At 46.6% G+C, this 26,247-nt stretch overlaps 2 protein-coding genes and 1 long non-coding RNA gene across 6 annotated transcripts in view; 2 read left to right on the top strand and 1 right to left on the bottom strand.

Moving 5' to 3' along the window:
- Positions 1-1,300: 1,300 nt before the first annotated feature.
- LOC140002454 (uncharacterized) lies at positions 1,301-20,591 on the top strand. The gene is made up of 4 exons (XR_011809085.1): positions 1,301-4,179; positions 5,827-5,917; positions 8,298-8,404; positions 20,302-20,591. It is a non-coding gene; the product is annotated as an uncharacterized lncRNA (long non-coding RNA).
- Positions 8,392-19,286, bottom strand: REELD1 (reeler domain containing 1). Of its 2 annotated transcripts, XM_038178037.2 has the most exons (8): positions 19,196-19,286; positions 17,790-18,116; positions 16,462-16,684; positions 14,415-14,584; positions 14,236-14,301; positions 13,413-13,719; positions 12,633-12,696; positions 9,469-10,566 (listed from the first exon to the last, which is right to left on the bottom strand). In XM_038178037.2, exons 2-8 carry the CDS (start codon positions 18,007-18,009, stop codon positions 9,976-9,978), a joined length of 1,641 nt encoding a protein of 546 aa, XP_038033965.1. In that variant the 5' UTR covers positions 18,010-18,116; positions 19,196-19,286; the 3' UTR covers positions 9,469-9,975. The 2 variants fall into 2 exon arrangements, with proteins under 2 accessions (XP_038033966.1, XP_038033965.1); XM_038178038.2 differs by lacking the exons at positions 17,790-18,116; positions 19,196-19,286 and adding an exon at positions 17,073-17,756 and having other exon boundaries at positions 8,392-10,566.
- Positions 20,592-23,763: 3,172 nt separating the features above from the next.
- The window catches only part of ZNF827 (zinc finger protein 827), a 163,867-nt gene continuing 161,383 nt past the window's right edge, over positions 23,764-26,247 (top strand). For 2 of the 3 annotated variants that reach the window (XM_072037409.1, XM_072037412.1), the window contains exon 1: positions 23,830-23,878. The gene's annotated coding sequence lies outside the window, so the exon portion shown is untranslated. Of the gene's footprint in view, positions 23,879-26,247 lie in introns of all 3 variants that reach the window. The other variant, XM_072037410.1, reaches the window with a different exon arrangement.

Raw genomic sequence — 26,247 nt, forward strand, 5'->3', positions numbered from 1 at the left:
TTCTTTTGCCAGAAAGGTGGAGAGTGAGATCTTCAGTGAGAAGTGAAATTAAATTTGCTAGTGATTAAAAGGACAAGAGAGATGTGTTGGAAGCAATTGGTGCCAATGAGGCCTCTCAGCTGCTCCCCTAAGCAAATTGCAGTCTCAGTGGAATATCGGCTTCTCAGTCCATCAAATTGCAGTAATCAAGTCTGGAGCTGATGGGAGCATGAGTCACCACTTAATTTTCTCATCAGTGGAGGCCAAGTTTTCAAAATATTTTTAGATGCATTTCTGTAGAGATTTCTGCCAGCCAGTGACCTATAAGAGTGACAATGAAATGAGCAATAACTGCTCTTGAATCACACTCTGCTCCCTGCCACACACCCTGCTGACTGCTGTTTTGGGCATGGAGGGCAGGTAGACCGAAGGTCTTTGTCATCATTGTGCAGAAAAGAGCCCCACTGAGTTGATCCCAACATCAGCATTTCCTAAGTGAAGTGCTGTTCCTAGATTTCAGTATTTCTCCTGAAGTTGGGCTCAGCTCACCTAAGAGAAAAAAAAAAAAAAAAGTCAGTGCAAGCTCTTACTGAAAAGCAATATAATAAAGGAGAACAACATGGCTATTAAAATAACCTATTTAACTGCTAACATATCTGGCAGGTCCAAATCAGCTCTGGCTCTGTGTTGCTAGCCCAGACTGGAAGCAAGCAAGAGATTAGGAACTCGTTATCCCTGCTCAGAGAGGCAGCCAGTACTTAGCAGCCGCAGCACACAGAAGAGGCCGTCTGTCTCCAAGGCATCCTGTGCTGGTGCATATTGTCTGCTCTTTACCTGTGTTCAGAGGTGCCACCTGGCAAAAACATTTTTCACCCAGTGAAGAAGAAAAAACCCTCTCTGGACAGCATCAGCCATGGGTGGTCTCCAGTGAGTATAATTGTAATGAAATCAAAGGCTTGCAGATGTCAGCATGCAGATGTTCATCTCTGTAAGAGGAAAAATTACTATTTATGGTCAGTTTTCTTATGAGATGGTTCCAAATTCTCAAGGAAATCAACTCTTAAGAGGAAGAAAATGGGCTGCCTTGAAGGAAAGATGATTTCATTGATATGATTTAAAAAATTATGGAGGTCATGTGAGAACTGGCCTTTTGCCAGAGGAATTGTGGAAAATAAAATTTGAGAGTCCCGTGACAATAATTGGGAATGAAATTCTATTGACAAAAGCTTTTACAGGTCTGTGCTCTGTCCGTTCCTTCGCATTGTGACTGCAGTCCTTCCCAATCAGCGTCCTTTGTCTGCAGCACAGCCCATACCCAAAATTGTGTCTCATTTCCTGGGGCCTTCCCCATGTAGTTCTGCTTCTCACCAGCAGTGCTTGATGACATCTGCAATAAAATGTCCTTTTTTCCCCTACCTCTTTAACCTGACACTGAAGAACTTTAGACACGCAAATTCCTATTCCTATGTTCTTCTTCAGGACTCGCAGCTCCCCTGTGCCACGGTGCCACCACGCATGTGGGCCTGCAGCTGGCTGTTGTTCTATCATAGTCACTGCTGCTCCATCAGGCAGTCCTACCTTTGCTGATGGTTTCCTTTAGCCTTGGTGGTAATCTAGGCTGTATATATAGCTGCTAAAGCTAAGGGATTCTGGAAAAACTGTGTCTCAGTCGGGAATCAAAGGATTCTCTAGGAAATAAATCCAGAGTCAAGATAACACTTTTCCAAGAGCAGAGTCTAACCCTCCTCTGCGTTCTTAGCTGTCCGATGCAACGTAGCATTGCTGAGCGGGATTTGAGTCTGGATTGATGTCCCAGAGCCAAAGCCTCCACCCAGCGTTGGTGCTGATGGCAGCATGCAAAATGTATGTATCAATTCTGGTGTGATATGTTTTGCCAAGATCTTCAGCAAATTGTTGCCTGCTCTGTTTCATGGTGTTGCTTTAAATTAGAATAATTTCAGGAGGAACTCAATATTTATAACAATTACAAAGAAACTTTTTTTTCCAGTGAAATATTTTATATATTTCTGTTTCAGATTGTCTGAAAAATAAGCTGTGATTTCCAAATAGTGGCTCAGTACTCAGATGCATGTACAGTATTGGCTCATGCATTCACTCTGCCCTTCCCCAGAACACGTGTACAGCCTTTCAAGTACTCGCAGAGTTGTCTGAAGTGCCCTTTAGGAAAATGGTATAACATCTCTGTTTAGGTCCAATTCCTCGATAAATAAAATATATCCCAGAGGCATAATAGTGTACTAAAAATAAGAGTATGACAATTTCAGCCAGCTAATACAGTAACTGTTTGATGCAGCTCATGGAGTGTTAACGTGGGAAGTCTGTGTCTTTTCAGCTCAGCTGCCTACGAGCATCGAGCACAGCTCTTTCTCCAAGCCGGAGTCAAATCCCACAGCCCCATTAACAGCAACGTGGGAGCAGTACTTCCCCAGCGCGCTCGTGTTTGTGCCACCCTGTGTTTACAAACTCCTCTCCTTCTGGCCCTTCCCAATGTAAAGCCATCGCGGAGCTGTGATACATGAGGTGTTTGTGAGTCAGCGGAACACGAGTGCTGCAGGCTGTGGAGTCTCGACCTGATCGTGGTTCAGATCGGGCAGCGTGTATTTGTGATGCACGGCGCTAACGCGTAGCCTCTCCACTTACGAAGGGCATAAAGAGCTGTGTGTTGTTATACAATCATATATAAACGTGCCCAAATAATCTCATTTAAAGTATCTAACAGGGCATTGTTCTAAAAACAGCAACATTCAAATCTTACTGGTACCATTCCTGGGCAGATTTTTAGGTAACTTTTTATTAAAGTAAGGTGCATATTGCATGTAGAATAACCACTCTCCCAGTGTAACAGTATGTGTATTAAACCACTACCCTATATGTTCTGTAATTTAAAATTTTGCATGTATATAAGGAGTTGTGCTTGTCTAGCTATTATTTTTGGCAGCACACTCTCTCTGGTAATTCATCCCATTTGAATTTTTAGCTTTGGCTTATAAATAAATATGCTCCAGTGTACTGCAAGCAGCAGCTTTCTGTGTTTAAAAATTAAATTTTGTGAGAAATTTCAATGCATTTTTCAATATCAGTGCAAATATTCACAATTTAGTTCGTTAAGATGGTATCACAGTGTTGTTTGCATAGCTGCTGTTTGGGAACGCGTTTGAAATTTTTTCAGAAGCCCAAATTTAGGGGTTTATTGTCTTAGTAACAAAATGTTTGCTCTGAACAAAATCCCAGAAGCACAATACATTAGCAGAGAGAAAAGAGTATTTATAGCCAATAATTCAGCTGAACTCTTTTATAAATTATGACTGTAAAGAAAGACAAAAGGGTGCCTTTTTAAAACCTTTTGGCAGCTTCTGGTTCCAGCGATGCTGAGTAAGGTAAGTAATGTTCTTTTGATTAACAGTCAAGCCTTGAGTGGTTTTCGTTTAAAAAAGTCTTTATTAAGCTTTTTTCTCAGTCATCTTTTTTGTTCTGTTTTGAATGGACTTCCATCTGAAGAAAACTTCCCATGACTTTTTAGCCTGCATTAAATTCACGCTGACAGATGAGAATTATTATTAATTTGCTCCAGAAAGAATTAACAGGCCGTGCCAAATAAATCCACTAAGTGTGCTATTCATCTCTCACGCATATTATCGCTTAAAACTCATGATAGTGGTGCTGTAAAAAATCAAGAGTCAAGCCCGTATTTGGACCTGAAGAGACAGGCTTGGGCTGAGGGTTGTCGGGGGCCTTATTCTCGTGTCGGCGGGTCAGGACATGACGGAGGGGGTGCTCAGCCTGGGCTCTCGGTCTCTAGGAATGAATTTGTGCCCTCAAATTCATCCTGTGCCCGCTTTAGCAGCGCTGAGCCCCGGGGAGGCGCCAGGGGCTCGCTGCCGGCGGGCAGAAGATGGCGGCGGCGGGGGCAGCGGGCGGTGGGGCCGGGCCGGGGGAGCCGCCGCCATCGGCGGGACAAGGCTGCCCCCTGGCGGGAACAAGCGCCTCGCTACGGCCCGTCCTCACCGCCACACCTTCACCGCGCTGCTTCTCTCCTCACAGGGCGCTCAGGGCATGCGGGAGTGTGGTGTTTTGAGGTTCATCCCTAATCCTGTGTGTGTGCACCCGGTAACTGGCCTGCTTCAAACGACAGAAGAGCTTACACAGATCAAACGTCCGAGTGAAGCAAGAGTCAGGCAGGTACTCTGTTATTTGTACTGCAGTAGCGTGAGGAGTTACAGCCCCGATCAGAGCCCTGCTGCGCTAGATGCTGGGAGTGGAAAATGTTCTCACTAGCGGGGTGCGCAGACTGTCACAGGAGTGAGCATGAAAGCCTGCACCAGCATTTTTCTAGGTCACTCTTACCTCTCGTAGAAATAAATAGGAAATATACATAAGGTGGCAATCACAGTCTTATTTTAATTTCTTTCTAGTTTGAAACGATATGCGTGAAAAGCTTTCATAAAACACTTTTTTAAAGTCTAGAAACCAGTTTGTGATTACATTTGCCTTCTCTTGTGACTGCACACATGCACCTTGCCGGTCACATCTACAGTAAGGCTGGAAACCAAACGCTTGCTGCTCGCTTGGCCAAGAGCTAGCGAGTTATGCCAGAGTTTCTGCGTGCCAGACTGCCCACTTCATTGTCCGGGTGTATGAAAGGAACAAGCTATGCTTTCCCCACAGGAGAGTTTCTCTTATTTGTTGTATCTTTAACCCTTCCTGGCAAATTTCAGCACAAAGGGTTGGTCTGCCTGCCATGTCTATTAACAGCATAGAAGATCGCAGTTAACTTGTCTGACATGTAGTGTTTGTGCTACATTAAGCTTTGGGAATTACTGGTGACATTTTACTTGACTGGGTTAAATATTTTTCCACTTTGGGCCACGTGTTTGCATAATAAAGATCAGCAAGTCATATCTTCTGTGTTTCCCTCTATACCAACAGCATAATGTCCTTGGTACCTGGACACCACTTCCTAATGTACATCAGCGTGCACTGATATACAGCAAGTCTGATCTTTGACTTGCCTTTGAAATAGGGACACATTTTCTGAACAACAAATTATGCTTTGACATTAGAAGGTGGCAATCTGTAATGGATATTGCAATCTGAAGATTCAAAGAGACTATCTGTGATCTTTGTCCTTAGCCTAGTAAGCTGGAGCCTCTCTTCCCTTCTGCACATTATTTGATTGTAGTACATAACCTTGGGATGTACTAATAATCATTAGTCAGAGCTGATACATCCTTTACGGACCTGCCCTGCTAAGAAAAGGAGATGTTCTCTAGAACAGCAGTAAATCAGCAAAACATGCACTTAAATATACAGTAAAATGTGGTTTGAGACATGATCCTTCATACATCATATAACAAAATGGTTTACTGAGAGAGTCACGCATACACTAATGAGAAAAGAGCACTTCTGCAATGAGACGTGAAAGGGGGAAATGATTCAGTGGTGGGAGGGAGGCTGGGGAGAGGTTCCAGATAAGCTTGTGGTCCAAGGTGGTTGTGACTCCCCAGATCCCGCAGGAGAGCTGGGTGGGAAGGTGCTTCTCTGCCCTACTGCGCCTTATGCAGTACCTGGGAGGAAATGGCAGGGAATGGGGAGGGAAAAGATAGGAAGGGAGCACTGCAGAGCTGCTCAGGCTTGTTGACTTTCAGACTATTAAGACTATGGCAGAGGCAGTGGAGAGAGTCTGGCTTATCAGGAGGAATGACAGGGCTGTTCACCAGCTGGGTAGGTCAAATCACTACTTTGTCAGGGTTTTATTGGCTGGTAAGCAAATGTCTTTTTGCAGTTGAATGCTGCAAGAAATCATTAAAGCGTCCCCTCTTTTTACAGGCATTTCTCATTGTTAGTTAATCTGAGCAAATAAACAACGCATATGTCTGCAGACCGAGGAGCTGGCTGAAGCACAGGTGACCCCACAGAGGTGAGAGAGAAGTCAAAACCTCACCCCTCAGCAAGCAGCTAGTGTGACCTCAACCCATGCTCAGTGTGTTGTGGAGACGTGCTGAATGTTTTAGTCTCTGGGTTCCTGGCCTAGCTGCTTTGCCTCCCTTGGTTTATATGGTCTCCAGTAGTTGCAGAAACTATGCCAAAAGAGCTGGCCAAGCCATCCTGCCAGATCTCCATAACACCTAGGGCCTCTCCCAGCTCTGCTCTGCAGAGAGCACTGCCTCCGTTGAGTACAGAGCTTGCAGAGGTTCGCCTGAGCTCACACATCTCTGAGGACTGCTGCAGCTGGGCCCACAGGGGTGGGTATTAGGTTTCACACTTGGGGCAGGGATGTGAACCGGGCTTCAAAAAGGGTTGGTGGAAGAGCTCCCATTTACCTCAACAAGGAAAGCTTCGCGTGAGTCTCATCACCCATTCTGGGGCTGACAAAAGCAGTGCATGTTTGGCTTTTTTCTCACGAGTGACAATTCAACCAGTGCAGGAAATGTCCATGATGACTTAACCAAGCTTTGGGCCAAACGCTCTGCTTAATGTAACCTCTCTGCACTATGTTTAATGCCACTAATGTATTGGAGGGCTGCCATCCTCTGCTAACTGCAGCTGGGTCAGGAATCTTTTAATAGAGCAGATGCAGCATAGTGTGAGACAACATCGTCTCCCGGGCAGAGGGGAACAGAGTCACGGAAGGGCTTGATCCAAACTGGTGCTGATACCATGAATCATAGAATCATAGAATCATAGAATATCCTGAGTTGGAAGGGACCCTTAAGGATCATCAAGTCCAACTCTTGACAAAAAGCAATAAGAATCAGTAAGTGATGGTATTACGTGTTCAGTACACAGGATTGATGATTTGGGGACAGTGCTTGCTTTTTTTTCTTTTTTCTTTTTTTTTTTTTTTTTAATGAAGCAGGGAGAAAGTGGGAATCACAGTGACACAAGATGGGAAAATGAGTATGCAAGTAAGGGAGTGATAACTGGGCATGTCCAGTCGTTATTTCTAAAACTTTTTATTTATTTATTTATTTAGGATAGCTTATGAATCATAACAACAAGAAAGTATTTCAGCCATAGGAGCTTTCACTGCTAAAACTGTGAACTGTGTTTGATGCCTGTTTGATTGGTGGGGAGACAGACTTAGGATGGGTGTGAATTAGAGCTGAATGGAAGCTCCTCTGCCACCTTCTGTCAGCAATTCAGACAAAGCACTGTCACTTGCCTGAGGGATGGCGGCCTCACGTGGGCCACAGACTACTTCAGGCTGACCTGCAGTGGAGGAACTGAGACTCCCCACTGTTGAAATAAAGCCAACAGACTGACTGCATTTGTGACCAACACAGTCATACACCCGGAGAGGGAAATTCTTTCACTTCTCACTCTAATAAGTATTAGAACGGTTTGTGTCTTTCTCTCCCTACCTCTGACTTTTTTTTTTCACTTAAACTTGCTACAAATATGAGCATAGGTTAATTTCACTAAAAGGTGAGTCACTTAAGAAAGTGGGGCATTTGAATAATTGGCCTTTTAATAAATTATTGCTCATGTTTTTAGCAGCATTAAGAAGAGATAAAACCTCTATCCCTCTTGCCACGGCAACTACAATAAGCGAAACGTCATTCAGAAGTCAAGAAAAAAACACAAGCGCTTTCAGTCTCAGCCAAGTCCACAAAGTAGCAGAACTCATTACTAATTCAAAGGAGATGTGTCCCTCAGAGCTCACCATTACTGTTTTTACTACTAATAATACTAGAGCTGCATAAATTTAACAGAAGGTGGAGTTTGGCAGAAGGCAAGAGGAGCACTTCAGTGCTCCTATCCTAATCAAACATCTCCCTCTTTCAGACTGAGGCCTTCATTTCCTGCATTCAGTCTGGTAGGAAGCAGTGCTGGATTATAGGGAAGGTGCTGGGGAGAATGGTACAGTTTGCAAGCTGTACCAGTCTGATAACATTAAACCTAGAGAGAAATAGGAAGAGGACATAGGTATTTGTAATTTATTTATAAACAACTATGCCTTCATGAGAAACTTCTTAAAATAATATGTGATAGTTCTTTAAATATTTAAGAGTTTGTTGGCCTATTTTCTCAGTTAATTAGGAATTTTTTGGCTGCATTAACAATGAATTAAATGCAGTCTGCTTCAGTCACTAGACAGCTCAGCAACACTGGGATAGAGAAACATGATTTCTTTCTAAAGCATGACATAGGAGGCAAACTTCATTGTGTGTGTCTAGACTTGTGCTTAAAAAACTATAAAGTTCCTAGTAGCTAGTGCTTAAACTGGACTTACTGAACATAAAAGCATTCACCTAACACCCTTTGGAGTCCTGAAACAAATGTACTTTCAATTACAGCTTGGCTAACCTTGGCTACTCTGCAGTAGAAGTGCCCCAGTGCAGCCACCCTTCTCATCAAAGTGCGGTGGTTAAGACTGCCCAGGTCGTCTCTGCAGGCTGCATTTGTGAGTACACTTATTTTCTTACTCATTTACTTTATTGTTACTTGACAGAAGTTTGGCCACATAGGGGCTGCAAGGCTTCATGTCGCTAATCACGGTGCAGCAGTATGGTCAAAAACGAGCCCTTCCTCAAGATGGAAGTCTCTGTTAGCAAAAGATGTGCTACATTACCCCGAGGGGTCTGAACAGGAGATCAAACGTTTCCACTGAAGTCAGCGGCAGTGCAAGGAAGTAACTGAGAGCAGAGCACTGACTGATTATCAAGCATGAAGATGGCCAGCTAGCTGGAGACGGCCACAGTGCCCTGCTGACAGAGTTGTCTGGTGTCCCCATCCTCGGGAAGGAAGTGAAAGCCATCGGGATCCCATCAGTATCTGTTTAGCTTGGTGTGGCGGGAGTGTTGCGGGCTGTGACATAAGTCGCAGCACCAAGGTTTTTAAGTCTGTTCTTCATTACACAGCTCAGGGGACCTCCTAGCCCCTGCGCCATAGCAAAGGACACCAGAAGAGGGGATCACTGCTCTCATAACGGCTCTTAAATTTACATCTCAGGAGGATTACTGTCAGGATTACGCTTCTTGCTCTTTTAAGGCTTCAGTAAAACAAACCCTTGCCCTTGCCTTCATCACCTTTCCTTCTTGGAACATATCAAGGGTCTTCATGTTTTCCGAGGGCTGCTTTAGTGCCCTCCTGCAGAAAATCACACGGTTGGAGGGAAGTTTGCCAACTCGGAGAAGGATGCAGATAACTTACCATTTGCTGGAGACCGCCAAAGTGACCTGGAAAGGGTACTTCTCAGTGTGTGTTTCTGCACAGAGTGTTACTGAACTGGCTCAAAATAAAAGACAAAGTAAATGATGGCTCTCAGGCTTAAACAAGCTTCCTCATCAGGTGCAAATGGATAGAAAAGGTTTTCTTCCATTTGCACCTGATGAGGCAGCATGTTTCTCCCCCAAAAGCTGGTGTCGGCTACCCTGTGTTTCCTTCCCTTAGATCAATTCAGCATCCTTTGGATCAATGTTCTCCACTAGTGAGTTATTGCTTTTTATTTTTAAATTGAAACTTTAAATCTAGTGGCAAATATTTTGTCATCTGAGACATACCAAGTACACAGACCTAAACCTGTTAAGCTTCTAAATGAGAATGGCTGTTTAAATCAGGGGTTTCTAGTTCCTAGAAAGGAGGAGAAAATATAACACTTGAAACTTTTGCTGAGATTAAACAGGAGACAACAGTACAGTGCAGAGGAAGAATTTCTATTCTTGGCTACACCCTTAAGGCAACAGGGGAAGTGTAATGGCTGCAGTGACAGTTAATGAGCAGATATACAATATTAATTGTGGTAAGTGTAACACAGAACAGTCTATCTACGTTTATTTTCTTAGCAGGAGCTTAGATATTTTCGACTAACACCTCTGTGTGAACTGGCTGCGTCACTTTTGTTTACCTCTACGTGTGCATATACATAAACAACACTACTGCTTCCTAGAGTCGGTGTTCTGCACATCTGGGCCATTTTCACCTCTACGGGCAGCTGGCTCACTGACGTGGCTCTGCCCTGAGTGCTGCAAACATTCAGATTATTCTCCTTTTCCCGCTGCTGGAGGGGCTGACCCAGTTGTACTCAGCCTGGACCAGCACGAAGCTGTTCTCCCGGATCTTGCGGAAGTGCAGCATCTCCCCGTTCTCCCTGACGGTGACGACGTCGCTGCCTGGCTCGCTGAAGGACACCTCCGTCCGCTTGTGGCAGTACTGGGCGTAGAGGCAGCGCAAGCCAGCTGCCAGAGCCAGGCCCAGGACGGCTGTGCAGACCAGGAGGATGCCAAGCTGCGCTGCTATGAGACGGGTCCCTCTGCGAGAGCCTTCTCCCTTCCCAGGAACGGCAGATTCAGGAGCTGGTCTGGTCACCCACGGCAGCGTATTCCCACCTGTCTCCTCTCTGACCTCCTCCTCCTCGCCCACGGAGCCTGCCTCCTCCAGCGGCAGTGGCGGCTTGCTTTCTGCCATCTGCCTCGAAGCCAGTGACAAATTGCTGGTAGTGTCTGCCTCACCAAGCCAGGCTGTCATCACAGCGGCTTCACCCAGGTGATGGCGCATCTGTAGGGCAGACCATGAAGCTGTTGCCTGCAGGGAGGTTTTCAAGGTGGCCCCGTTCTCAGTGCTTGCCTTTGAAAGCAAAAACATGACAAAATATCCAGTGAGGGAACGGAAAGGAGGCCGATTAGATTTTCATCCACTACCGACTCCAGTGTATCATTCAACTCTGTTTCTGATTCAGGCATCCCCTGGCTTTGGAAAAACTTTTGTTTCATCCCCTACATTACTCAGTAGTAGTGTTTAGCAAACAAGCTAGATTCAGAACTGCTCGTTTTGTATCAAATACATGTAGTCACGGGAGGTGAGGCACTGGCAGCTGATCCTGCAGGGGCAAGGTAAGCGTGTTGAATGGGCAGAGATGAAGGGCACGGGCAGAGAGGAAGGTCACTGCTTTGCATAAGTAAAGGTCTGCAGCTCCCATTGTTGATGTAGTGGTATTTTTCATGGGCGTTGTTACCACAGAAAAATCACTTAATAAATTCCTGCCTTTAGTGATGCCACGGTCATGTTCAAAGGACAGATGTAATCTTCCCAGCCAAGCTTTGTGCTGGGGGTCACAGTGGGCCCACTGTAATTCAGCGTTGCCCTTCTGAGATTGTGGATCAGGCCATGGAGCTGAGAGGCCTTGAGAAGGCTTGAGATGGCCCTTGGCATCAGCATTTTGGGGGCAGCCCATAAAAGCTGCGAACTCTCCCCAAGGCCTGTCCTGGTTTCTCAGTCTGCACAGCCAGTTTGAAATCTGCTGCCCTTCAGCACTGGTTAACCGTGTGTTATAGTGCTCCTTGCTCCGGTGCGTTTCTAGGGGCTCTGCTTGGTGCCAGGCACCTTATTTCATCAGTCACAAAATGACAGCCACCCCATGCCAGCTCTGCAGTCCAGGCTTTGCTGCAAATATCATCCAAGACTAACTGTGAAATGATCTCGCAATTTAGGAGGCCCCCACAGAATTTTTCCATTCCCACTGCGCACCTGAGGCCCAATCCAAAACCTGTGAAATGTGCTGGAGTCTTTTCTTTGGCTCCACTGAGATTTGGATCTGGCCCTTAGTAGCTGGCTACTCTCCAGCCTGTCCAGCCTGGCAGGCTTTTTCACACATCCATTAATTACACCGGAGAAAAATCTCACCCTCTCCCATCACTAGTGATTTCTAAAGCTTGCTGGGAAGGCCGTGTGACAGGAGCACAAAGCTGAGGTGGGAACCCTGGCAAGCTGTGAACCAACGGGGGGCGGGGGTGGCGTCAGAGCATCCTTTGTGGAAGAGACAATTTCTGAAGAAAGGAAGGCACTAGTAAAGCACAGGTAGTAAATAAAAGAATTTGAGTGGTTGAACTGCAAGCTGTAGGGTAGCTGGCTGCCAAAGTTATATCACGTGTGTATGGTTTGCTAGACCTCATAATGGAAGCTGATGTAGGGATATAGCACAGGACTTGGGACTTTGCTGTAGGAAATGGAATTTCCTTGCATGTCCTTGTCCCGTCTCACCATTTTTCTTCTTTCTCTTTGTACTGCTTCTCTCCTTTCAGTATTTTTATTTCATTATGCTGGTCTGGTCTTACATTGCACAATAATTTCCTGTCCATTGGTTACCATCTTCTGCTGTTTCTTCACTTCTCTCCACAGCACTGCCAGATGTGTGTCTCTACTCACTCGGCTGAGGAGAATATAGGTTTGTTGTGTGCAGAGTGGTGCGGAACCACCCTCTGAAAGCACCCTCAGCTTTTACCAGAATGAATGAAATCTTTGACCTCCAGTGAATGTAACGGGCACCTCTGGAAAGGAATATCTCAGCCTTCCACTGGAATAAAATGCACATTTCCAGCCCCGTAACATCCAGCAGCCTGGAGTCATGGTTACATATGGAAAAGTTATCTCACATTGGTTTTGCAGTAGGACTCAGAAATCCAGCCGTCAGGCTCAAAACGAAACAAACAAACAAAAAAATCGTTTCCAAGTTAAGGTTAACAAATAAAACTTAATAATCTCTAAGTAGTTTTAGTCACTCTGGAGACCTATGCAGCCTGCATGGTCCTGTGAAGAAGCAGAGAGGTTTTATCCTCATCTTCTCTTAGACCTTTCACCAGCTTCCAACAATTTCTGCCATGGCAGAAGGCATCCTCCCCATGCCCAGTGCTTACCTGCCCGTCTTCTTTACACGTCAAACACGGGTATGGTCTGGTGGTGCTGGCAGTGCTTTGTGCTCTGAAGTATTGAAACAGGAAAGACACGGTTAATACGCAGTATCTCTTGCTTCAGATCACGTTAGAAGAACCCCCGGGGCCTACAGTATGCACAATTTGTAAGGAGTGCCACTTGTTGGAGCAACCTCGTGGTGCACACAGCCAGCACCCACCATACAGGGTCATATTTTTAATAATGTCTGATCGTGTAGTCCTAGCCTCATAATTTACACCCCCTGTATGAAACTTTGCATGAAAGGTCACATGGCCCAAGCCCTTTACGACGTCTGAGTAGACACCCTCAAGGCAAAATTTCATAATTGCCTGAAATCCTTTCTTCCTTTTCCCTGCAGGTGGAGGAATAGCTCTGCTAAGTTCACCATTTCTTTGAACATTTGCACACTTTTAGAAGAATATTTCAGCAATCAATTGTGGTCAATAGCTTTTATCACATTTTTCAGTCACCTGGCTAGGCAGCTCTGCCTGGCTAATCAGCAGAAGGGCTGTTCCCTGACTGCCTTGTTACCTCGCTGCTACTGCCTGGCGTGTGCCATCTCCAAAAGATTATTTTTGGAAAGTTCAGCAAGCAAACACCTTCTCACATCCCCTCCACAGCCACAGACACCTTGCTCCATGGCCCCTCATCCACCCGCAGTGAAACCAGCATTGATTTCCTTCCCCAGGCAGCTGGGGAAGCGGCTGCTCGCACTGCCTGGTTATGGGGTGTCCGTGCAGTACCCGTCAGAGGGGCTCTGGCTGGAGGTGTAGTCCTGGAAGAGGAAGCTTTGCAGGGCACTGGCCATGCCCGGCTCCTGGAAGGTGAGCGATGGCTCCAGCCCCAGGCTGCTGGAGTTGCTGCTCCCTCTGCTCCTGCTGGGTGCATCCAGCAAAGGCTGGGACTGCGTTGGCTCGGCAGCGGGCGATGTATCTGGGTGTGCACCAAAACCTGGCCCCTCTGCTGGTGTCGGGGTGAGGCTGGCAGGGCTGGCGGGAGCTGGGCTGCTGTGCTGGGGAGAGCTGGGGGCCGCAGCAGGAGAGCTGGAGCCTTGCAAGACATGGAGACAGAGCACAAAGCAGACGAGGAACAGAAATCGACTTTCTTTGCTTTGTTTGTTTCAAATCCCACCTGGTGCTAGCATTTACTAGTAAGGATCATAGCAGTGACTTTTATTTTAAGTCTCTTAATTTAAATAGGAACCCAGATGGAGAGTAAAGCAACAAAGCCCACTGCCTAAAAGGCATTCAAGTAAAATAATTAAAAGTCAGTCTTGGTGCCATGCCAAAAAGGCTGAGAAACACATCTCATTGTAGTATACGTAAATTCTTTGAGTATTTTACCGATCAGAGGCTGCATAAATACAAATAACTACATGCCTGAAGGGTAGTAGTCACATTTAGAGATGTTATTTAGGCAGTATTGCTAACTGTACTTGCTTGTCTTTGAGATGGGATTTTAGGCAAAGTATGCTTAGCATTTTCAGTAGCATTTTAGCTTTTAAATCATAGGAGCTGGCAGCTCTCTCTGTCTTGTTGCTACCTTTCGTGGGACTGTCTCTGTTACCTTGGATGCCGACTTGTGCCCTCTCTTCAGGAAGTTCTTCATGGCCATTGCTGATCTCGCTGGCAGCTAAAAAAGTTAAATGGCCCTCTGTTGCTTGTTTATCTCACTTGTCTTCAACGCTTGCAAGAAATAAGCTGTAAAAATACTCTGCTTGAAGCTGTCAGCAGCAAACCACGTACCTTTGCTTGCTGTGCCAGCTACACGTGGGTCAGCGCGTTCCTGCAGGGATGCAGACGTCAGGGGCCCGGCCTTCTTGGTGCCAGCAGACGTGGTGTTCAGCCCTTGTTGAGCCACAACAGCAGACTCAATCCTTGCCCAGTAAACAAAGTATGACTGGACTACAGAGATGCTGTTAAAAGATAATGAGGAAGGAATTTACTCACTCCGTCCCATTAATAAAAGATCAGAACGCTTAGCTAATCACAAGGAGTGCTTTAATCCAAAGGCAGCGCACAAATATTTTAAAGGATTAGCCCATCGCACATCTTATGTTACAAATAAAGGATAGCAGGTCCCAAGTGAAAGATACTGGTTGAAGGATCACTCATAATTAAGATCAGTCAAAAAATGTGTGGGAACAGAAAGGGAAGAGGAAAAAAAAAAGCCATTATATTAGCTGTGTCGGTAGGAGCACATTTGGAGAAGTTTGAATAGCTCTACATATAATCTTCCGTAGGCAGGGAAACAACAGAGGTATTTACTAATTAAAACAAGTCAGTGTAACTTGTACAAACAGCAGAATAGGTAGAGAAAGCCACAGGCGCTCTCTCTTCTCAGCCCTTCAATATTTGCGCCTGCCTCTCGCTCTGCTTTTTGTCAGGTGCCAAAGCTGTGCTTGGCCAGCCCGTAGCCAGTCGTCCCCAGAGCCTTATTCAAGCTGGATCTTTTTGGGGAATTTCAACCCCCGGATTGCTCAACTGCTTCTGCAAATTAGATGAGGGGGAGGCAGCCCTGCTCCTCCTAGGCTGACTGATTCCTCTGAGAGGTTTCGAAGTGCAGCGAGGAGTTTTCTCGGATGCCGTGACACAAGTTTCGAAACACAGATTTACGGTGTGGCTGGGGTCACCCTTGCGGGATGTGCCTCTTGCTGTCTGCCTTAAATCTGCCCAAATTTTACTGATTTATAAATAATTTTGTGGGGGGTCTGAGAGCAGAAGCGAGAGCAGACACAGGAGATGGGGCGAGAGCAGGGGAGGAGGGATCGGCTGGAGGTTTCTGCTGGAGACATGGCATGCGTGTGGGGGCACAGCCTGGCCTCGGAAGGGGGGGACTTGGGGGGGCAACAGGCAGAGGGTGCGGGGAGAATTGCAGTGGGTGGCTAGCGATAGGCACTGCTGCATTTGGGTTATTTTTAATCTGTTTTTTTTTTTTTTTCCTTCCATGTTTTTAATAGTATTTTCTGAAGCAGCGGGCAAAATGGAAATGCTGAGCAAAAATATTTTTGTTTCAATGAATTTGTGTTGAATCACGATGAGATGCTCAAGCCGTGGCACTCACCGGGAAGCTTATGATTTGGGGAGCAGCCAGCAAGCTGGCCCTGCAGCTTCTGAGCAATTTTGTGAAGTCAAAACGTAACAATTTATTCCAAAATGAAAAATCACTGATCTCCCTCTAAGACAGCCAGTTAGAAAAAATTTAACTTCATTCCAGACCAGAACCAAAATACTTCAGTGCAGAACAGCAATGTCAAATTTTGACCCTGTTTTTTGACCCCAAGTTTTGCTCCCTAACTAATCCTACTGGGAATAATTCTGTTTACATTTAACATTAAAAAAGTAAACACACAAACAAACAAACAAACCCACTAAGTTAAAAAAAAATCAACACAGCAATGATATACGACATTGTCCTGTAGGCAGGGAAGTCCTATGGGCTGTGTTACTTAGAAAGGCAGACAGAGTGATCACAGTTCCCTCCTTATGCCTTAATATTCCTATTTCCTTAGTGCTTAGGCTGTCATCTGCCACGGCATTTATTCTGAGAAGATAGTGGCCATGTAAATAAAAAGGAGCACTACCCAGCAGATACAAATGGAGATTTATACACCAGCTGGCGCACTGTTGCATCACTCAATAAGTATTTAGCTATATGGGGTTCAAAAGACATCAAACCACCACGCTGGACAAGTGTGATGGAAAAATACAGCCAAGTCTTTGAAAACTGAAAAATGAGAAAGCCTGAAACTGTGCAGACACTGGTTGTGGTTAGGAGCCAGCATGTTCTTACAAAAATTTGATGTCTCCAATGGGTTGGTCTGGTGCCTTCCATACAAAGGACAGGTTTCTCTTCAGGGACTTGTCCGAGTGGGTGACAGTATCACCATCTTCAAAACACGTCAGCAGCTTGGAACCAGGAGGAATGAAGACAAACGTGCCAGCAACTTCGTCGTTAGATACTTTGCGAGCTTGAAGCAAAAAGCCCATGAAATCCCGGCTGCTCCTCACCGTCACTGCAAGACAAGACATGGGACACTGTGTTCCAGTGCTCAAATTAATCTTTTAAAATGGAATTTCCATTGACACTGTGAAATCAAAAGAAAGCCATCAAAAAGAAACCAGCATCCTACAATATTTGTCCTTACAATCTATGTTGGATCTGCTAGCTACAGGGGGCCAGACTTTACCCTTAACTTTGCCGTATGACCTTGCACAGACAATTTGCTTCAGTCTTTTCCCCCCTTGATTATAACGCTAACCATGCTGCGTTAGGCAGCGTGCAGCCATTTTTAAGGAGTGAGGTTTGGGTCTGTGCCTATGCAGAAGGTTGTTTGCAGCCCTCAGAGCAGTATTATTTTGGACGGGAATGAACAGGCAGGTGGCCAGGCTGCAGGACAGAACCTTGCAGCCTTGTCTGCCTCCTCCTTGGGTGCAGCAGTGCTCAGGGTGGGTCACGTTGCCCAACTCTCCCTGAGAGTTAAGGCAGTCCCGTTGCCCCCTTCATGGCCTGAAGAGAGCCCATCCCTTGCTGGGGATGGTTCCTCCTGTCCCCATGCAGGCATGAGAGGCAGAGAATGTGTTTTGCCCTCTGGAGGTGCCTCTCAAGTGCCCGTGCATGTGATGGGTTCCTGTGTGGTTGAGGTGCAGCTGAGACAAATCCCACCCGAAGCACCCGAACCTACCAGCTCGCTCTGGCAACCACCTGGTCTGCAAAACAGTGAAAATCTGCAGCCAGGTGCCACCTGAGGAGGCTTTAGGCAAAGTGCTGCAACCAAAATCTCTCTGTAAATACATTCAGTTCCAGTGAGGAGACATCCAGCACAGCGCACCTGGAGCACTGCCACGTGGAAGTTCTCTTCCCATCCCTCACAAAGATTAATGTCATCACTTGCGATTACTTAGCGTGTGTTTTTTAGACGCATGGAAGTTTCTTAAATAATTGCTCTTCTGAGTCAGGAGCGCAGAGCAGAAAGCTCAGTACACAGGGTTTTGAGTCACAAATGGATATAATTTGAAAGTCTGTGAACTGCCACCAGCTAGAATTAATAACTGCTTTATGTTTTCTGCCCATGACTGGAAAGGTCTGGCTAAGACATAAAATCAGCAGTGGTTTCTCACCTGGAACCTTGCCTCCCGGGAAGTAGAAGGACACGTTGGTGTGGATGGTAACGTAGTTGTTCCTGGGGCTGTGCAGCTGAGCTCTCAGGTGCTTTGGCATCATGTCAGCACAGGCGGAAAGACTGGCGCCGTGTGAGAAGGCGGCCGTGTAGGAAACCAGGCAGAGGGTTGTGCACAGCCAGCCAGCGATCACCAGGTGGGCTTTCCTCCCGTCCTCCATGCTGCATCGGGGGGACAGCAGGCAGGTTCAGAGCAGGGCCCTCTGGCAGCTGCAGTCTGTACACGCACCCGTCGCCTCTGAATTAGCTGAGCAGCCGTTCCCACAGCCTTTAAACGAAGAGGAATAAATGATCTCCGTAGCACACGGAGCCTCTCTGGGAATCCACAGAATTTTACATTTTGAAGTAAATTGTTGGAGCTGGGAGGGGAGAGATCCCACCAGAGGATGCATCTCTTGTGAAGCGTCTGTGGAGTGAGTAGCTGGGAGAGATTTGCTCCAGAACTGTGGGTCACATTTAGCGGGAGGAGAAGGCTCTGCGAGGATATGCTCAGGAGTCAGCTCAGCACCCTCTACCTCTTCTGAACTCTAGAAGTTCAATATTTTGCATGGCTTGCTTTTAGTGTCACTCAGATTCGGTGGCAGGCACAGAGCATATTTCCAGATCAGACCGAGTATTTTATTCACATTTTTCAGACTGCACTTTTGAAAGTGAAGATGAAGAGTGAGAGCACCACACTTACTGTGAGTGGTAAGGTGGCATAAAGCAGGTAGCCCTGCTTTTAATGTAGCTCTTTCTAACATCCTTTCAACACGCAGCTTTTCCTGGCTTAGATTTCATTACACTTAATCAACAAACAGATGCAAATGCATCAAAAGGAATCAGAGACCGAGGAGGTCCAGCCTGCACCTCCATTTACATCACTTCTGAAACTCACCAGCTGACTCTAAAAAAAACGTCACATGAAACAGCTTGTGCCCCGCCTGGAGCTGGGTGCAGATGGATGCAGTTTAACCTACGGCCGAGCACCATCACGTTCCCATCAGATATGTTCCAGAAGATGTTCTGGCATTCACGGGAGCCTTTGCCAAACACCCCAGCCCCTGTGCGAGAGGCAGGATGCTGTTGTGCTCTTATAGCAAACCTTCCCCTCCAGATATGCCTAAATCTCCCTTGCTGGGTGAGATTTCTCTCAGCAGCTCATGCAAGTACCTCTGAGCAGCAGCTCTGCTCCTCGGGAGGTTCCCAGGCTGCCTTTTCCCCCTTCCCATCCCACCCCCATTGCTTCCTGCACCCTTCACCACACGCTCGCAGGCAGTGGGGACGTCACCTCCAGGGCCCTGGCCACCTGGTTTGGGGTCTGGGTTTGGGTGCAGGTCCAGACCCACGCCGTCTCCACACACTTACCTCAGGACACACGCACCTCCCCGCTCGCTGCCGCCGCGTCCCTCAGCCTGCCGGCGACGCATCCCGTCAGGGAAGTTCTTCGCCTTCTCCTCTAATGGGGAGTGCAGCAGCTGTTACTGCTGACACCCGCTGCTTACGGGAACGCGCCGGCAGTGCCCAAATCCAGCCTTAATCACATTAGTTTTCCCCTTCCTATCCCATCCCCACCCCCCCTTTTAAAAAAAAAATAAAAATCTCCAAGCTTCTGTGGTGAAAACAAAGGCAAATAGCAGGGGGCAGGGGGCAGCAGCAAGCCATGGGGTGTGTGTGGGACACCCTGGGAGCCCTCTGGGTGGGGCAGGGTGCCAGCTCCTCCAAGTACGCTCCCCTCATCCTCAGGTCCCTGGTGAGACCAGGGATTACCCCTCTCAAGCCAAAAAGCTTGAAAGTGGGCTTTGTTGTGGCTGTGCTGTGCGCAGATTTGCATAAACAGCCTGTCTGCGTGCCAGTACGAAATCGACACGGCCATAAAAGCATCGCTGTTGCCTGTCGCCACCCTGCCTGTGATCGGCTTCAGGAGGCTGCACGGTGGGTGACAGCAAAGTGGCTTTGGCCGTACCAGTGTCCCCTCATTGCCTTGACCTGGTCCTTGGTCACCCCTGGGCCCTGCCTGAGCTGTGCCAGTGCCCAGCCATGGTGCTGGACCTGGCCCTTCACTTCCCAGCTCAGCCTGGGGTCGTTCCTGGTCTCTTCAGGCTGCTGTGGTGGCCTGGACTCGTGGGCACCATCACCAGGCTGGTGCAGGTGCTGCTGGAGCCCCCTGACAGTTCTGGCAGCCCTGTTTGGAAATCTCAATCCCAATCCTCGTCGCCCCAGAGCCCCCATTAGAAGGGGCTGAGCGTAGTGCTGTCGTGTTGCGGCCTCAGGCAGGCAGGGATGAAGGCATCGGCTACCTCAGCGGCCATCTTCTCTTCAGGAGGCAGCATCAGGTGCCCGCCATGCCACAGGGCCGGGGCCTGTCCTTGCGGCAGGGCAATGCACATGGCTGTAGCACTTACTGAGGGAGGGGTGATGGAAGAGGGTTTGGTACCTGCAGTCCTCCTCCACTGACAAATGTGTTCTTGCAGGTGCTTCAGCCACGGCGGACACCACGACAGCCTGCCCTGGTGAGTGGAGGTGGTGGATACATGCCTTAGTGTGAAGCTGCTGTACGGTGCTGGGGAGACGTGACCACTGGCAGCCCAGCTTTCATCTGCTTGACTGGTCTGAAAGTGCAGAACTGGTGGCACTGGCCTCTCATCTGAGATCTGTACGTGAAAAAGGCTTTATAGCCACTGATTTTCAGGATATAATGTAAGGCTTATAGTTTTCCTTCTTTTTGTCAGTGAAAGCGGAGAGTCTTAGCTGTAGTAGTTGGGGGGAGGGATAGTTTGTTTTATTGTTTCTATTTCTGTATGTAATTGCCCATACTTTATATATTAAAAAGAAAAATATGTGCATTTAAGTAATGCTATGTTAGTGCCTAATCCTGTCTTGAAACAAGGCAGGCTCTTCTGGCTATTCCTTACTAATTTACTTCCAAGTTAAACAATCCCTTGTAATTCCAGTGTAATAAGGAAGCAGCTCCAGACCTCTGCCCATGTGTAGGGGAAAACAATTGAATCCACCAAACACCAGCGTTACAGGTAAGTGTGTCTCCAAGTCACAGTGTGGAGTTACAGCACCACACGGCCTTCTGCAGCTGCTGCTTGCCTTGAGCACACATTTTCATTGTGCCATCTCTAGTGAGCTCCAAGCCTCAAGAGGCTTTCAGCAGCACAGGGAGTGTGCAGGTCCTGAAGCAAGTGGCACCGAGGGTTCATTGTAGCTCTGTGCAAAGGTATGGGGGAAAGTAGCAGAGCCTCAAACTGATGAGACCAGCACCAACCCAGCTGCACCAGCACAGGATGTAACACAGCACGGAGCTGTCCCTGCACACTTGCTGGGGCTGGGCTGCGCGCAGTGTGTTGTGTGCAGGTACCCGCTCTGCTCAGCACCGGGTCAGAGAGATCTGCACAGCCTGGGCACAGCTGTAAGAGCTGGGCTGGTTTGAAATACAGCCTGGCGCAGAGTTCAGCCCTGCTGTCTGCTCTCGAGTGGAGAACTCAGTGGCTTCAAAGCCGCAGTCAAACCAGACGTCACCACCACCTCCTGATAGAGATGGAAAAATCCCGTCACAGTCATTACCATGACATGAGCACCTACCAGCAGCCCCCAGCTGCAGGCTCTAATGCCAAGTGACAGGCATATGTTTCCTTAAGAAATATAGTCCTCCCCGTAGCCTTTGGTTGCATCACCCAACAGGACAGCATTGCCTCAGCCTTTTCTGGCCAGAGCTGTGACCTACTGGAGTCATTTTTGCTCAGCCAGGCTCTGTATGTCCTTCTTGTGATGGGGCCCAGACACAGACTAGGAAAGATCATGTGGCACTGCTGTCACTAGCAAGAGTTTTGGCTTTTTCCTGTCATAAATTTCTTTCTTAGTAGGAAGCTGGCACAGAGAAGGGATGTGAGACAACTTACATCCTCTTCATTGATTTCTCAGCAACATTTGTGTTACAGATTCTTAGAAGAGAAAAATACTCAGTTGAGGCTTCAAAATAGAATTAGGGAAAATTGTACATGCTCCATAATAGCTTGATAATTAAAATAGTCTGTAGACCGTGTAATTTGAAATTTCAGCAACGTAGTGCACAGAAGGATTGTAAACCCAGCAACAGTCCAGGCTCTTTGATGCAGAAACATTCTCCTTCTTGCAGGTTGCTTGTACATCTCCACAGCAGCAGAGTGCAACAGTGACAGCAGGCATGGAGCAGCGGATGTGGAGAAGTACCATGAAGGTCACTCCGTAATGCAGGCATGGATGCAAGCAACCCCAAGCTGACACTGGAGCAAGCTGGTTGCTTCATTAACAGGTTGAGAAATGCTCTGATACTGCAAGATAATCAGGGTTATAACAAGTTTTAGCAGTCCTTCCCACTCAGCCAGCAGCCACTTCAGTCCTCTGAATGGTTTTGGGGGATTAGAGAAGTAGGAGCAGATTGATCAGTTAGCGAGACAGAAGGTGGCAACAGCTAGTTGTGTTGGGCTCACGAGGAACTGATCGCTAAACCCACAAAGCTGGGAGTACTGTCTTATTTAAGTACTTCGTGTCATCTTTAAACTGGGAGCAGTAGCCAACATTTAAATGGGGAAGGAGGTTGGTAAAAAATGTGAGAAGTCCCACAAGGAGAATGAAGAATAATGCCTGCAAACTGGCATCTCAGGGTTGACCCGTGCATGTCTGTGGCTCTGTGGTTGGGGAGATCAGGGAAAGCAGGATGCTTCTCTATGTCTAGTTAGGAGGAAGGTCAGAAGTGCCAGCAGGGCCTCCTGCTTCTATTCCATCGGCTGGTTTTGCTATTCCTCTGTCAGACTCTCTGGTTCGGCAGTGCATTCAAATGTTACTGGTGGGAATGAGCTCACACACACACACACACATGCAAAATACTGTGTGGCCTCCTGAGCCTCATTCTCTTACAAATTCTGCTTAACCACCCCCTGCCACTTTATTTTATTTGGTAACTACTGGAGCCTGTGTGGGGGTGCGGGTGGGGATTAGCGGGGAGGGATGGTGCAGGGCTCTTGCTGGATTTCAGTAAGAGAGGCCTGGCAACAAAGAGCTTACTAGGAAAACTGCTTTAGTAAGGCAGAACAGGAGGAATACAGATAGTGAGTAAACTGCACGTCCCTTCAGGTGCTGGGCACCCCACATTCAGGTAGCATCAGACAGCCTGGATGGATTTTTTCCCCATGTCGTGCTGTGCAGAGCAGATCTGACCCTGTCTGAGGAGAGACGCTCTCCCTTTCGGCCATTTGAACTGTTATGTGATTTCCTGTGAAAACAACTCTCTTCTTGAAGGCTGTTCTCATGAGAACGCCTGGCTGCCCTGCTCGATAAGGGCAAGGCCAGGCAGGTGGCACAGGCAGGGGGAGCTGCCCGCGGGCTCCTGTTGTGCTGCTTGGTGCTGGCGATCCCGCAGCCAGGCGGCTTGATACGCCTGCTTGGGGTAACCTGACTGCAGCACTGCGTGTGAAACGGCCTCACGGGCAGGATCAGCACCAGCCAGGGAAAGCTCGCGCCCGTGCATTTTCTCTGGCACAGGAACCTCAAACATTAAACCACTGGCTCTGCAGTTTGTTTGCTTTCAAAAATGACAATGAGCTGGGGCCGGCCGCAGGCATGGATTGGCATATTAAAGCTCAGGCATCTCTCTGGTACCATCAGTCAAATGCTCTAAGGCGTCACTTCGCAAACACTTTCACACATTCTTTTGGCTACCGTGAACAATGCGGCCAAAACCTGCAGCGCTGTGGCGTAACCCGTTTTGGAGCCGGGCACGAACCTCAGCGCTTCATGGGCAAGTGGTGCCCAAAAGCATTCTGGGCGGCTGTTTTGTCACCATAATGTTGTGAGAAAGCTGTGCAGAGCTCACAGAAATACCATTCGGAGCGCTTTTACATTAGATTTCCTTTCAGCAAGGAGCCAGGTGGCCATTGGAAAAGTGAGTGGTCAGCAGTGCGTGCACCTTTAAAGCAAAGCTCTCCCAGCTCTCTGTGCTCCCTGCAGGGCACTGGGGCTTTAGTGAGAACTGCATCTCACACTTTGGCTTGCTCCTTGCTGCTGGTAAGTACCCAGCTCCTTCTCCAGGTGTGCTTTCTCTTGCTGTGTTGCTGCTCCTGGGCAGGGTTTTGTTGAAGGTGCTGTGGTGTAGTTGGGCTTTTCCACTTGGTTTCTTGATTGGTTCTGGTGTTACTGCTCTTCCCAGGGTCTGCCTGAGAGCATGGGAGGGGGCGGGACTGGGGAAGTGCTTGGGTGGCCTTGGTTTCATGGAGTGATCCTGTGTGAAGTTACTGAGGTAGGGAAACGCAGCTCTGTCCTTTGAAACTCAACTAATTTGTTGGTTAGGTTTTGATTATTTTATTTTGGAGGCATTCTTTTAAGTGAAGTGGCTGCTGTTATGGCTAAGCAAGTGTAAGTCACTCAAGGTTAAGTTTGATACCTAGCTGCTAGGGAAAGAGCATCAGGACATAGTAAGTTAGGTAAAATGAAGGGTGTGTTACTGCCTGATCCTGTCTGCAGGAAGATACGCTTCTAATTGTAAGAGTATGGAAAATGCATCATGTTGTTGGTGGATCTTTTCCCAGTGGAGTAAGGATCGTATAAATGTGGCTGAGTGATTTCTAAGCACAAAGAGTTTGTGAAATGCATCATTCTATGGTGTTTATATACATGTATCATGAGAAAGCTTGCCTTAAATTTTGGATAGCGTTCCATGTGCTACTCTGAGAGCTGACTGCCCAGCGTCTGATTTACTTGTAGCTGGTATGTTGTCACATACAACACTGTAAGTCAAAACAAAATCTAAAAGATAGGCAAAATAAAGAGAAGTAAGATAAAACCACGATGAATGTTGTATCCAGCTCAAAACAAACATTGGAACGAATAATTGAAGTAAGGCTTAAATGTTTGCTTGATTCAACATAGGGGCTGAAGCTTGAATTAAGAGGAAAACCTTGAAAAACGTACATGAAGGCCAGTGATTGTGGGAATTAAACATTTAATTATTTTTAAACTCGAATGTGGATTGCAACAGCTCTTCTTTAACACAAATTTTATCAATCACATGTAGCAAATCGTGACTTCATAATCTAAACCACATTAAAATCTCAGTATTTAAACAGTATTTTCCAAAGTTGGGGTTTAATTTGTGATTAGACCATGCACTGCCTTTGAAGTAGCCAATCACAGTTGAAAGTTGTTCTGTAATCGGCCATTTAGGAACAGAACTGCAGTGATCAAGTTAGAGGTGCAAGCACTTGAGAATAATGTAAAGTCTATACAACATGTGTTGCTACAGCTGGGTAGATAGAGGAGGAATGATAAAAAAAAAAAGTCTCAGGGACTGAAAGAGCACAGTAACCTGCCAGCTGTATAAAAATGACAAAACAAATGAGCAACTGCGTGCTCCACTTGGAGCACATCTTTTTCTTTTTTTAGAAGTCACTTACAAAAGAGCACGTTGGTGATTTGTACTCACATCCTGGACCATTTTCAAGCCCTTGTCAAAGGAAGATAAATTATTGAAGCATTTTATAAAGTAGCGTCTCTATTTGTGTGTTCTGTAGTGGCTTCTGAAGTCTTTAATGTAGAAAGGTTAACTATTAATTGCAAAATAATTTGGAATTATTCCCTGACTTTTTTAAAAAAGCAACCTACATTTTCTGCCTTGGATAATTGAAATGTTACTCGCATTAGAGCTACTGGTACTTGAAAAGAATGGGGCAATGTTACACTAACACAGTTGTCTTGTGTTCATCCATCCACAGCTAGAAGTATTTTCTTATTCTTGGAGACACTGTAAGCTACTCAAAGAATAAAGGAGGGCTTCAGAAAACTCATTTAAAAAAAAAAAAAGGCTAAATAACCTCACCATGAGACACAGTACCCTAAATTATAACCTTGTCCTGAGGAACAAGGAAGTGTTTTTGAAAAATTTGGATGTTAAGTGCAGTAATGCTCAGACTAAGAAACACCTGAACCTTCATATTTATTTCTTGTCTGACTGCAAGTAAAAGAAGAGAGGTTTTATAAATCGATGCAAGTATCCATCTAAAACTGAGCTGGATTTACTTGCTTGTCTTTGATTAACTGGGAGGGTTGCTGCAGAATGTAAACAAACAAGTTCCGACTTCATTGCCTGCACAGATATTTCTCTTTCCCTTACGCATACCCCATGTTATGAGCTCAATGTATTTTTTTTCACATTTCTGGCTAGCACATAAAGAAAACAATGTATGGATGGTGCTAAGTTGTGAGGAAAAAGAGCAAGCTATCTGAACAGGATATGTGTGATATTATAGCAAAAGCTTTTAGATTTCTTGTCTGTTTTGAGGAATAGCTTTAAATAATAGCTTAAAATGCTTTTTATTGAAGAAGTCCTTTGTGTTTGGAAAGAGATGCAAAACCAAAACAAAGGTAACTGCAGTCGGGGA

Source organism: Anas platyrhynchos, chromosome 4 (genome assembly GCF_047663525.1).
Source record: "Anas platyrhynchos isolate ZD024472 breed Pekin duck chromosome 4, IASCAAS_PekinDuck_T2T, whole genome shotgun sequence".
In the NCBI taxonomy this organism is placed as follows: domain Eukaryota; kingdom Metazoa; phylum Chordata; class Aves; order Anseriformes; family Anatidae; genus Anas; species Anas platyrhynchos.